General features: G+C 37.5%; 2 protein-coding genes across 3 annotated transcripts; both read left to right on the plus strand.

Annotated features, from left to right (window-relative positions):
• Nucleotides 1-137: 137 nt before the first annotated feature.
• On the plus strand, nucleotides 138-8628 carry vat1l (vesicle amine transport 1-like). The gene is made up of 9 exons (XM_060071903.1): nucleotides 138-1155; nucleotides 1609-1738; nucleotides 1926-2141; nucleotides 2619-2761; nucleotides 4005-4108; nucleotides 4347-4402; nucleotides 4532-4726; nucleotides 6539-6622; nucleotides 6867-8628. Exons 1-9 carry the CDS (start codon nucleotides 929-931, stop codon nucleotides 6963-6965), a joined length of 1254 nt encoding a protein of 417 aa, XP_059927886.1. The 5' UTR covers nucleotides 138-928; the 3' UTR covers nucleotides 6966-8628.
• A 1796-nt stretch (nucleotides 8629-10424) lies between these two features.
• On the plus strand, nucleotides 10425-11984 carry clec3a (C-type lectin domain family 3, member A). Of its 2 annotated transcripts, none has more exons than XM_060071911.1 (3): nucleotides 10425-10642; nucleotides 10728-10805; nucleotides 11166-11984. In XM_060071911.1, exons 1-3 carry the CDS (start codon nucleotides 10534-10536, stop codon nucleotides 11561-11563), a joined length of 585 nt encoding a protein of 194 aa, XP_059927894.1. In that variant the 5' UTR covers nucleotides 10425-10533; the 3' UTR covers nucleotides 11564-11984. The 2 variants fall into 2 exon arrangements, with proteins under 2 accessions (XP_059927894.1, XP_059927893.1); XM_060071910.1 differs by having other exon boundaries at nucleotides 10426-10642; nucleotides 10725-10805.
• The last annotated feature ends 594 nt before the right edge of the window (nucleotides 11985-12578 follow it).

A 12578-nucleotide genomic window follows, 5' to 3' on the forward strand; every position in this document is an offset into this window, starting at 1 on the left:
ATCATTTGTTGTTCTCATGGTTATGGTGGTGGTTATATTATATGTAAAGGCTACTGTGGAATTTTATATAAAGTGTATAAAGGCATGCACAGGCCCTTAAACAACCTCTACGAGTAAAATCAATCTCACGCAATCGCGGTAGGCCTACTCCCGGGTCATTTGATGGAATTAAACAAGGTCTGAGCCACAATTAGTATTTACCTTCATTTCCCCACCACAAAGTCTGCACAGTTCCGCAACAAATATAAATTAGTAGTCTAGTTTACCCAATAGCGCCCCCAAAAGGTGAGCTTTTGAGACGCACATTTTAATTTGGAGCTTGATGTTATACTATGATAAACTAATATCATGCTATTCGGCTCAGGATATTAAAAGTCTACACACTTAGATGTACTACCAGGAACTAAAACAGACATATTTTTGAAGTGTGCAGACCGCACTTAACCCCCTTAATAAATCCCATAACATAATATCAGTTAGCCAATAGTTGGTTGACGAGTAATGTATGTATATATATGTGTGTAAACAAAGACAAGCATGGCTTAAATATTTTAAAGCATTTGGCAAGATGATGCAAGCATCTTAATGTTGCTATAAAATAAACCTGTAGGTGGTGTGCAATGCATTGCACTAGATGCGATTGGTTCAACAATTATTTCCAATTCATGCTTGACGTTTAGAGGATATAATTGTAAAAATGCACCCTATACAGGGAGATCATAATTTAAGTTGTGTGAAATACAGATAAGCCATTTGATGTCCAGTGTTGAGAGTGAGAGAAATGTCTGGTCATCCTGGGTAAGAAAGGCACTGTCTTCGCCTTGCAGCATTTAGCGGCTAGACTCCACTCTGTGTACACTCTCCATATACTGCGCACCAGTTCGGAAGAGAAAAGGATAACAGAACCTGTGGATCCTCGGTCAGCGACATGGCTAACGTTACTACAGATTCGGCGGACATCGCAGAGGAAGAAACAGAACATATGATCGAAAATAAATTTGTCGTAGAGGCCGAAAACGTTGCATCTTCCATTGACCCTAAAGAGATGCGAGCGGTGATATTAGCAGGCTTCGGAGGTCTCAACAAACTCAGGGTAACCAAGAAGACCATGCCAGAGCCACAGCATGGTGAAGTAAAGATCCGCGTTAAGGCATGGTAAATATGGCTTGTTTGATTTCTCACAGTTAACGCTCGTGTTAAATGGTTGCAGCAGGTTTCAATGGACTGCTTAATTAGGCTACATCCCAGTGTCTCAGTGTCAAGCCAGACCGACATGCGTCATTGTTGTCAAATTGAAGCGGAATGCGCAATTTATATAAAAGCAACAGGTTTCCACAGTTTCTTGTTCATCAGAACAAACTATTGGCTAAAGGCTGAATCAACATTTTGCACTTTTCAGTGCGTTGTCTTTTTTCCATACGCTGGATATTACTTTAAATTTGTGTTATTAACTTTTCAAATTATAACTTTTGTCTCACAACATTGCCAAATATGTGGAAGCTTGTACGCAATCTCTAAATAATCGAATGATTGTGACTGAAAAATCATATAAATAGTCATCGTTTCAACGCCTTTTTCATTTATTCCATATGACTGAAACCACTCTAGTGGTTTGAACTTCGTGGACCTGATGGTTCGCCAGGGGAATATTGACAGTCCACCTAAACCTCCTCTAATACCCGGATTCGAATGTTCTGGGATAGTTGAGTCCATTGGTGAAAACACCCATGGGTTCGAAGTAAGTGTCAATGTTTGAGATAAATTTGTCGAATTAAGTATTTGTTTTGCACCATTTTATAGCTGCTGTTAGTATTTAATTTAAAATTCCATTACAACATATCTGTCCTGCATACCCAGAAATACAAACATTCCCTCTCATCTTGTAGTGGCTGTTATAACTATTTCAACTATCATTTTTGTTGTAGATAGGGGACAGAGTGATGGCATTTGTGTGTTACAATGCCTGGGCAGAGGTGGTTTGTACTCCAGTGGACTATGTCTACAAGATGCCAGACAAAATGAGTTTTCAAGAGGCTGCAGCCTTCTCATTGAACTATGTAGCTGCTTATATGATGCTCTTTGAAGTCGCAAATCTCAGAGAAGGAATGTCTGTGTTGGTCCATTCAGCTGGAGGTAGTGTGGTAAGTAAGCCTACTTATTCCCGGGGGGTTGAGGGAAAATGTGCTATGTTATTATTATGTTATTCTTAAGGTAGAATAACATCTGAATAGGCATAAGCACTACTGTAAACTTCAGTGTTATGGAGCTTTTAAACTTTTCATTGATCCAGATTTTATACCCGAGAGATCATTCATCCTCAAGTTATTCTTAACACATTCATAAGACATTCATCAACGCATTTATGCAATTGCATGAATTAAAAAATAATCTGTTACTGGCATTGTGTACAACACATCACATGTTTGTAACTAGCAACACTGACATCTCTTTATGATTCAAAACATGCAGAGATGAACAAAAGCTCATGGACATAATTGCAATGTAGCTATTCTGTTTGTGTTTATGTGCATGCCGTTGGTTTCAGAGCAACCCATTTTCCCCAATCATTCCATCGGTTGTCGTTTAGTGACTAATAAACATTTAAATTGCTGTTTCAGGGTCAAGCAGTAGCTCAGCTCTGCTCCAGCGTGCCAAATGTCACTGTGTTTGGAATTGCCTCATGTTCCAAACACGTAGCCATCAGAGACTCAGTCACCCACATATTTGACAGAAATGCGGATTATGTACAAGAAGTGAAAAAGTAAGAATGGAAACTGTCTGCTGGAGATTATTCTGAATCAATTTCTACAAACCACGTTGACAACCATTTATTTTTAGAAGAGTCATTGTTACCATGTTAAATTACAGCATTTTTTCAATCTTCAGTTGCTTGATTTTTGACCATTCAATTATACGTGCACAAAACATTGTTCCCCTATAGAATTTGATCCAAAAATAGACCACGCTGAAAGAACAGGGTGTTGTACAAATGCTAATGCCACACGTCGCCTTATTCCATCTTTTATGGCTTTTGTACCCATGGCAACACATGGCTCATCTCTGAGAACAACAACAATGCAGGGTGGTGGCTCTTACCTACTGGTAGCCTACGCCGCCCAGCAGAACCAATGGATGTCTGATTCATTTTTATTCAATTAAAACCATATTACAACGTTGATTTGCGTAGAGGCAAGCAATTGCTTTGCAAATATGATATTTTGATATCTTTCCAGTGAGAAAGGTTTTGGTATTATTGTAATATCAACATTTGTATGCTTAATGCTACAAACACTAAAGCATATTGTCAGCCGGTGCAGTCTTTTTTGCCCACTTCTCCCAGGATCATGAGCATAGCCACAGGATAGCCTTTTCTGCAGGGAGGTTTGGTACCACATGTCAGAGCATTGGTATCACCAGACCAGGCACTCGAGCCAAAAAAGATTCCTGAAAGGCTACAAGCCAGGAAGATACAATTGATTTTTTCAATCAAGCCTCATTCCTTCATATTGGAGTATTGCTGATCAATATTTTTTACTTTTCTTATGCTATTCAATTAACTCAGTATATATAGGTAATCTAAATGAGTGAAGCTGATTAGGGTAACACTGGTTGTGTGAATATGATTTACCTCAACGGATTTAATGAAGAAGTATAGGCACTAGCTTAGGTTGTTATTTATTTCACACTTATCGTCATAAAATCATCATAATGTGGATATGAGATATTTCATCTCATATCCACATTATATTCACATATTAACCAGTACCAATCAATGGATTGCACATCTTACATTGGTATCATTCAAGTGTGAAACAGATACAACTTAAAATAAAATAGCTTCTACCACTGTTGTTTAAATTGTAGTTGGGACCACTCTTCCTCCTTAAGTATTTAATTGTTGCCGTCCTATCAAAATACTACAGATAAGACAAATTATGTCCATGCAACTAAATATGATGAAATGTTTAGATCATGCCATTAATTTAATGTGTTTGTGTTTGAAGGATTTCACCGGAGGGTGTTGACATTGTTTTGGACTGTCTTAGTGGCGAGCACACTGGGAAAGGCCTTGCTCTGCTTAAGCCTCTTGGAGCATACGTCCTCTATGGTTTGGACCTTTTATTCATTTTGTTCATTAAGTTATGATTTATTGTAACTTCACAGGCCCCATTTCAGTTCACTTGAAAATGGATATAAATTAATGATAATAGAAAATGGATTGGAGGGCATGTTTTGTGCCTGTTTTTAGGGACAATAGGAATGTAAACAACCTTAAAGCACAAATTAAATTATTTTTCCAAGTGATGTTCACTAATTTTACCAAAGTCATAATTTCTTCTTTTCAGGTGCATCAAACATGGTCACAGGTGAAACAAAGAGTTTTTTCAGCATCGCAAAATCTGTGAGTGAATTATAGCTGCAACGCAGCCTATCAAATAAAGTGATCACAGACAAATGAACATTATGTGAAGACTAACATGATCGTCTGAGATATAAAATAATAGTTTGGGTATGTATCTGGTATCTGCAGTGGTGGCAAGTGGAGAAGGTGAACCCATTCAAACTCTACGAGGAGAACAAAGTGATGGCCGGATTCTCCCTCCTCAACCTCCTCTTTAAACAGGGAGGGGGGGTGCGGGTGAAGACAGTGATGGACAAACTGTTGTCTCTTTACAATCAAGGGAGGATCAAGCCAGTCGTCGACTCACTTTGGGCCCTGGAAGAGGTAAGTCCCCTCCCAAACGTGCCCCTTCCAGATGATATTTAACTGGCAGGAAGGTGATGCGATTTGAACTTTGAAGTTGTCGACTAAATGGAGGGGCGGATAATAATCAAACGGCAGAGCAGAAACATGACGTTTTTTGGAACGGCAGTTTGGTCAACAGTATTGAATGAGGGGAGGTCTGTTTGGATCGCCACAGCTTCTATGAGATGTTGCCATCTTCTCTGCGGCTGACATTTACCCACAGACGGTGTGTGGGCTATATCTTCCTTTGAGAATGATTTCACAACAGGCCGCCTAAAAGGCACTACGTCTGCCACAACACCCCTCAATCAACAGGATGTAGACGCCTGTGCCTTCTGGATGCGCAGAGTGGGCTTTGTTGGCAGTTGCAGAGGCAAATAAGATATATCAATGAAAAAGGTCTCTTTTTTTGAACCGCTTCTTTTATTTTTTCAAATGTTTGCCTCCCCTCTCTTCTCCGCTTGGTAACTTGGCAGCAGCTTCAGGGCACTGGCTGGAACCGGTGCCCATTAGGAATCTCATTAAAACACAGTGGCTCAGTACACCAGAGGTACTAGCCTACCTTCACTTGTGTGTTTGATTAAAAAAAGAACAGACATTTCTTAGGGTCACATTCTCCCATTCTTGTTTTTCCGCCTTCGGTTGAAATGTTTGCGAGTATGTGTCAGATTCAAATAGCGGCATGCAGATTCATCCTGATTTATTCCAAATTGTGAGCTCCACATGCTGATACAAGTGAAACAAATGCAATATGCCAAAGGATGATAGACCCTCATTTGACATGATAATAAGACTGACAATATTGTGTGGTCGACTTAGCGCATTGAACTGTGCCTGACCTATTTATGCTCTTGCCTTTGTTCGCACCATTTCATTAAGCAAATTAATGCTTACACAACAATAGTTTCCAAACAAGCCACTACAAGCATTTGTTTCTCGATGATAGGAATGCAATACATGGAATCCTCTCTAACATTTTGTGAAAAGTTAAGCTTAACACTACCTTGTTACAGCCTTACGAGCTTCCATGACAAGAATAAGCTTTGAGTCTAATTTGGTATATTACTATTAATGTTAATTTACCCAGAGAGATATAAGGTTAAAAACACAACATGAATAGTATATGTCTTCCTTCACTTTCTCAAATCCTGAGGAGGAAGAACGGCACCTCTATTCATCATTCTCAAAATAATCTTGTGCATTTCAAACAGTTTTTATCACGCAAGCCTGTTTCATGCATATTTGTTACTGGCGATTCTGTACCGAGCCTGAACACTGAAGTAGGATCCAGAAATAGTTTGACCCTTAAGACCTGATTTAACATTCACCAGTTTTGGCGCAAGATATTTTTCTCTAAATGGGATGAATCCAAGAAATGGTTCACAATCTGGTCAGCATCTCCTCATGAAATAGGGTTCTTGAAGTTCACATTTTGCCAAGGAGACCCGGCAGGCATTTCTTTGGCAAGCCTTTCCCTACTTTCTGATTAGCTTGGGTGGCCAAGCCAAAAACTTAACTGAACATGTGTCTGTGTTATCCCTTAGAGTGGCACATTTTGTAGGGAAATTGATCTGCCAGAAATATGTTTTTCCCACATTCATGTAGATGCCCCCAAATAATACATGAACACAGTGGTCATTCAATATTTCAAATGTCCTTGTTTTAACATTTAATTGAATGGATATCAAGCTTATTCAAATGTTAGCCAATAATTAAAGTTAGATATTTAGAATGAGTGTGCACTAAACACTTGAAAAGCATGTTTGAAGTTTTGTTATGTTTTACATTCAGGTGAAAGAGGCCATGCAAAGAATCCATGACAGAGGAAATGTAGGAAAACTAATACTGGACATTGAGAAGTCTCCTACTCCTTTGGTAACATGCGTTAATTACATCATCATAGATATTTAATTCTTTATTTTTAGTAATTGGGTAATACAAGGGCTTCTGCTTTTAAAACATAATTTCAAAGATGTATAGTAACAAATCATTAGACATTTACCTTTAATTCTGCATTCTAAACACACAGATCATTCCGATGCAGATTTATTGTGCTTCATAAAATTGTAAATGCTAGATTATAACAAAATGTTTGATTTTCATTCTGCTTTACTACTAGATGGCAAATGACAGCACAGAGACTAGTGAGGCTGGCGAGGAAGAGGAAGATCCTGAAGGAGACAATGACAATAAGGAACGAATGCCTTTCATACAGTAGGCCAGCAGGAAGCCAGATATACTGCAAAATGCGGTTCTACACACTCACTCACCCTCACCCTGGAGATCAGAAGGAAACTTAAAATAGAACTTGCTGTGTGTGTGCATGTGTGTAGATTTGTTTCAATGTGTGCGTGCATGTACACGTGTCTGTTGTAGGTTTTCAGGTCATTAGATCACTGGAATAAAGGTAAACGTTAGGGTAGTCAAGATTGTTAATTCAACAGTCGGTGCAACCCTTAAGTGACGTGTGAAGCTAGTCCGGTAATTCGATTTTGTTTGCATCCATCCATGTAGTTGCTTGGAAACATAACCGCCCCTGCAAGGTAGAGATAAGGTTTTTGAAAGACTTGAATAGGGATACAATAATGTTTTATTGGAACAGCGCAAAGGAAACAAATTCTATCCTTAGTGGCTTGTCTTATTGTACACAGAGTTATGTTATGGAGGATGTGTGCAGACCCATGGAAGTGAATCATAACTCGAATGTGCCAGAAAATGAGTATATATATATTTTTAAGTTCCCAGCTGTGTTGTCGTATACGAAGTGGGACGCCAGTGCTTTTTTCATGTATATGTAGTGTTGAACCAGAATGTGTTAGTATTTTGAAATATGCTTATAAATAATTAAGTACATGCCAGATTTGAATATATACATGTATTTGGCGCCATAACATTTCTAGAAAGAATTATAAAGATTTCTGGACCAAGACTGTAAACTACTTGTGATTGAGGAAAGTGATTGAGAACAGAAATATCAAATTTAATTATGTTATGAAAATGATATAGCCCAAAATCTTTAATCATTCGATGTAAGAAATCTATTTATGTTTTCAAGCACAAATACAAAAATGTATTTGTGCTTACTTCTGGTATATTGCTGTATTAAGTAGTTGAAACACATGCCTGTGCTGACATTAAGCTGATGCCTTTTTTGTGAAATGACACTGCTCTACTGTCAACTTTAACTCATAGCACTTTGATTGACAGTTTCAGACTTTGAGCAATTACAACACAGAACAGTGAGGGGGAGATTCAGCTTAAACCCTTTAGTCCTTCAAAAACTGAGTTTATTAGCTGATTTGAGGTGTATATTCATTTAACATTTACATATCAAAAGATATTATTTAGGTGTGTGGTATACATTACTCTGTGATATGTTATGGCTATTGTTGTCTGCCACTTTAAGGACTGTCTTCTGTCTACATTTATGTTCTTAACACTAGGTATTATAATGGGTCGGAGCGATGTTATAGTACATAATGCATGTAGCCCAAATTGAAATAGTCTGTTTGTGTGTATGTGCAATTTTTGTTTACCTGCTAGTGCCTCGTATTCAAGGGCCATAAAATGGCACATGCTTTCTGTTGGAATGATTAGTAGTGTAACTGAATCTAGTTCAATGTTCAGTAAAGTTATTGCTTTGGGATTATCAATGCGTTATCCTTGTTGTCAAGAAGCGCAGTTTCATTACTGTTACTATGGTATCCATTAAACATACTTTTAATGGACACTAGCATTTGTTTACCTGTCAGTGCCTCGTACTTTAAGTGCCATAAAACTATACAAAACATTTCTTCAAATGGCAAGCCATTGAAATGAAGAAAGTAAATGTAAAGTAAAACATTTCTGGAATATGATTTACATGTGACTTGTTTTGGAAAATAAAATATATTTAAAAAAGTATATTGTCGCATATATCATTAGATGTACTGATATTAACCTTGTTCACATGAAATGCATATAGAATATCTTATTTTACTATATTCTAATACAATAAAAATGCACATTTATCCAATTTAAGATTTTTGTCATATTCAATTGTCCGTGTTCTTCGAATCCACATCAGACACACCTCACCATGGGAGCCTTGGGATTTTTTTCACGCGTCATAGAACAAGACCAATCAAGTTGTTGGAAAGGTCTCAGCTTGTAGGGTACCATGTCTGTTTATAGATGTCAGTGGATGTCGGCTCTGCTTGGGCCTAACAACGCCCCAGGCTAGCTGTTCTAAAATAACTGTAAACCACGGCCTCTCGTTTCTTAATGCCGTCATGAAACGGTAACTGTAACGGTTTCTATATTCCACCTACTTAGATTTTACAATCAAGAGACACAGATACATAAAATGCGAACATTTTTTGAACCAAATTATCTTCTTTTTCAACCAAGCAATGCAGTTCCTCAAGGCATCAAAATTGTTGCCAAGCAACAAAAGTTTGCATTGAGATTAATACTCAAAATTAATTGTAATGATGTCAAGGTTGTGGTAGCATCTCCATCACAACCATCTCCAGCATTTAAAGTGTAACATAGGCCTTATTTGAAAGGGGCAGAGGGCCATGAAAGCATAGATATATACATAGATATATAAGTGCTTCCTTTGTAGAACAAACATAGGTCAGGGTACCTCATGACATAAATTATGAGTCTGCTCCTTTTAATGTACCAGTGCACGGATAGTAGCCATACTTTACTAGTTCGGTCTGCTACCCGTGCCCTGGTACATAAAAATAACCGACTCATAATTTGTGCTATGAGGGACACCTGTGTTAGTCTTACAATGATGCATCTGTGAAACTGATCTATTGCTTATAACCTAAATAAGCAATGTCTTTGTTTATTGTGACAATCCATATTGCATGTTACATTTCTATCACTGCCATCACCGTTAATGAATGAAAATAATATAATTCTCATGATCTCAACATTATAATGAGATGATTTGTTACAATTATATATAATTTATTCAAATGCATACTGTTTATTACACGTGTGGGCATTTGCCATAGGTTTTATTTTTTAATCCTTTTCTTAGGTTCTGTCCATCTGCCAGAACGTTTTCCCACACAGATCCCCTGCTCCGCTGGTCTGCAATATCACACTCTAAAAATACCTTTTCTTGTTTCAGTCTGTATTTTTAGAGAAGCCTTACGTTTCGACACATTCAAGCCATCTATGAAATAGTAATATTGAACTATTTTCTAACCAGGAAAATGTTATATATTGTTACCTGATTAAGGTCACCGGTTATTATACAATATTATGTTATGATATTCAGGGAACATAACACATTTGCAGCAAGGTACACATCTCAGAACCCACTGTACAGTTCACGAATTGCTAACCCGTTTCTATTACTGTACATTTATTTGTGTGTTTTCTAGAATAAGGTAGACTAAATTTATCACGAGAAGGTAAAATTATCTCAATCTACTACAGCAACATACCTATTTACTCATACAGAACACTCTGTAACAGTGAAGCACACCATGAATTTACTGCTTGTTTGTGAAATGAAAGAGAAACTGCTTCGTGCAGCATGTCCCAGGCAAATATTTATGAATGGCTTTGAGACAGGGAAGTCGTTGTTGATCCCTCCACCCATACGGAACCCCCTCCTCTTCCTGATGTTTGGAAGGACCCTAACATAATTTGAGCCAATAGAAATGAAACACTAAAGGACACAGAGAGGGTCTGTATATAAGGCACCGTCCACTGTATACCTGGTCCCTGTTGACAGTATACGTGTCTTGCAGCTACAATAGTGTTATCCATTGGCCATAGACATGGTGCGCTTGGTCCTCTTTATCTTTCTGGTGCTTTTTATTTCCTTGGTCCAAGAAACATCTTGCCGCCCATCTCGTACCAGAAAGGCTGTGCCAGGTCAACAGACAGGTAACACATCAATATTGCACCCGAGGTAAGGTATTTTGTGGATATGCTCTTAACGATATTGTACCATTTTATGTTGCTTCAGAAGATGACGACGTCAAATCCCAGTTAGAAAAGCTCTGGCAAGAGGTCAACTCCTTAAAGGAAATCCAGGCTTTGCAGACAGGTATTTACACATTTCCTATTAATATTATAGCTGATAAACCCCACTATTTAAAGAAAGCGTTTCTACGTGTTTCAGTACATTTAAGTTATTTAGCATGGCTGAGGTAATTCTATCTTAACAACAAGGTGATTTATTTTTAAAACCTTACCATTGCACACAAGGTCATTGTGTTGCAACGACCAGGTGGGTTCAGGCTCACATAAGGCTCATCTTTGGGGGAGTGAGAACACTTCATATACCACAATGTATCTGATTATGGCCTTCCCGTGACTAAGAGATAGCATGGTTATAGCATGAAGTGGTTAATAATCAGAAGATATTTAATGCGACTCATAAAGGCATTTGCTTTGGGCTTCTCAGTTTGTCTGCGAGGGATCCAAGCCGTCGGAAAGTGCTATCTCACTATCGAGGAACCAAAGCACTACCACGAAGCAAACGAAGACTGCATCGCACAGGGGGGCACCCTCGCGACGCCTCGAGACGTGAACGAAAACAACGAGCTGAAAGACTATGCAAAGCGGAGTTCTCCGGGTTCCAAGGACTTTTGGATTGGAGTAGCTGACATTGTGAAAGAGGGCCAGTATGTTGATGTCAACAGTATGCCCATCAGCTTCTGGAACTGGGACCGCTCCAAGAAGCAACCCACAGGAACCAAGAGGGAGAGCTGTGTTGTTCTGTCAGTGGCTGCACAAGGAAAGTGGTATGATGAGGTCTGCCGCAGCCAGAAAAAATACATTTGTGAATATCTTATTCCATAAATTAGTATAGCTCTGGAAGGGACCTGAATGGCTGTTGACCCTGAAGGTAATTTGTGCTGGTCATTATTAAAGACATTCTCTTTTGTTTAAATTATCCAATGCAGCTTTCCCCAAAATTTTCATAATTACTCCTACAGTTAATCTTAAATTATTATAAATAAAGACAAAAGATCATAGCAAAGTATGTAGTACAACTGTGGGCATTAATATATAATCAAAAGAACAACCATTTGATACCTATCCATTGTGTTCTGATAAATAAGGTACAAGTAAGGCGCAAGAAGAAGAATACTGTATTGTCTCATTATGATTGCAAGGATACATCTGGAATGTGTCTAATGAGTGAAAAGTCACCTCAAGTATGCAAAGAGAAGTAACATATGCCAAATAAATAAAGTCATAAATAAAAACCTCACAATTATTTGATTCATTTTATTTTTCAATATGTCGACTATGGTTTAACTGAATTATGATTATGCTAATTTATAAGCAGTGCAGTGATAATAGCATATACATTTTACTTATTTATCAGGTTTCACAATTTATGTAATTGTATTTACTGTTCCAAAATAGGAACCTTCTCAATAACTAAACCCAAATACATCAAAATTGGGATTTGTTTTCATTATGCCATTCAGGCAGACTATTCGATTTGAGATTTAGCTATACTGACCTCTAGCGTCAGGAAACATGTCTTACTATTTATACGACCCTTGTCTACGTCACCTCCATTTGCTGGGGGAAACAACATACAAAACATGATGCATTATTATGAAATAAATGAAGCAACACTGATTGCATGCAAGTTGTTCATTATTTGTGCTGTTGTGTATATCTTTGTTGCATAGTACAAATAGTCCTTTATTTTATATATATATATATATATATATATATATATATATATATATATATATATATATATATATATATATATGTATATATATATATATATATATATATATATATATATATATATATATATATATATATATATATATATAGATATAGATATATA

Source organism: Gadus macrocephalus, chromosome 14 (genome assembly GCF_031168955.1).
Source record: "Gadus macrocephalus chromosome 14, ASM3116895v1".
Lineage (NCBI taxonomy): Eukaryota > Metazoa > Chordata > Actinopteri > Gadiformes > Gadidae > Gadus > Gadus macrocephalus.

What these genes read in the sequence shown, in the direction of transcription:
- vat1l (XM_060071903.1), top strand. Translation starts at nt 929, where the DNA reads ATGGCTAACGTTACTACAGATTCGGCGGACATCGCAGAGGAAGAAACA. An exon ending in TATGTACAAGAAGTGAAAAA is followed by an intron (nt 2,762 to 4,004) that starts GTAAGAATGGAA and finishes TTGTGTTTGAAG; the next exon opens with GATTTCACCGGAGGGTGTTG. An exon ending in TGGAGCATACGTCCTCTATG is followed by an intron (nt 4,109 to 4,346) that starts GTTTGGACCTTT and finishes TCTTCTTTTCAG; the next exon opens with GTGCATCAAACATGGTCACA.
- clec3a (XM_060071910.1), top strand. Translation starts at nt 10,534, where the DNA reads ATGGTGCGCTTGGTCCTCTTTATCTTTCTGGTGCTTTTTATTTCCTTG. An exon ending in TGTGCCAGGTCAACAGACAG is followed by an intron (nt 10,643 to 10,724) that starts GTAACACATCAA and finishes ATGTTGCTTCAG; the next exon opens with AAGATGACGACGTCAAATCC. An exon ending in AATCCAGGCTTTGCAGACAG is followed by an intron (nt 10,806 to 11,165) that starts GTATTTACACAT and finishes TGGGCTTCTCAG; the next exon opens with TTTGTCTGCGAGGGATCCAA.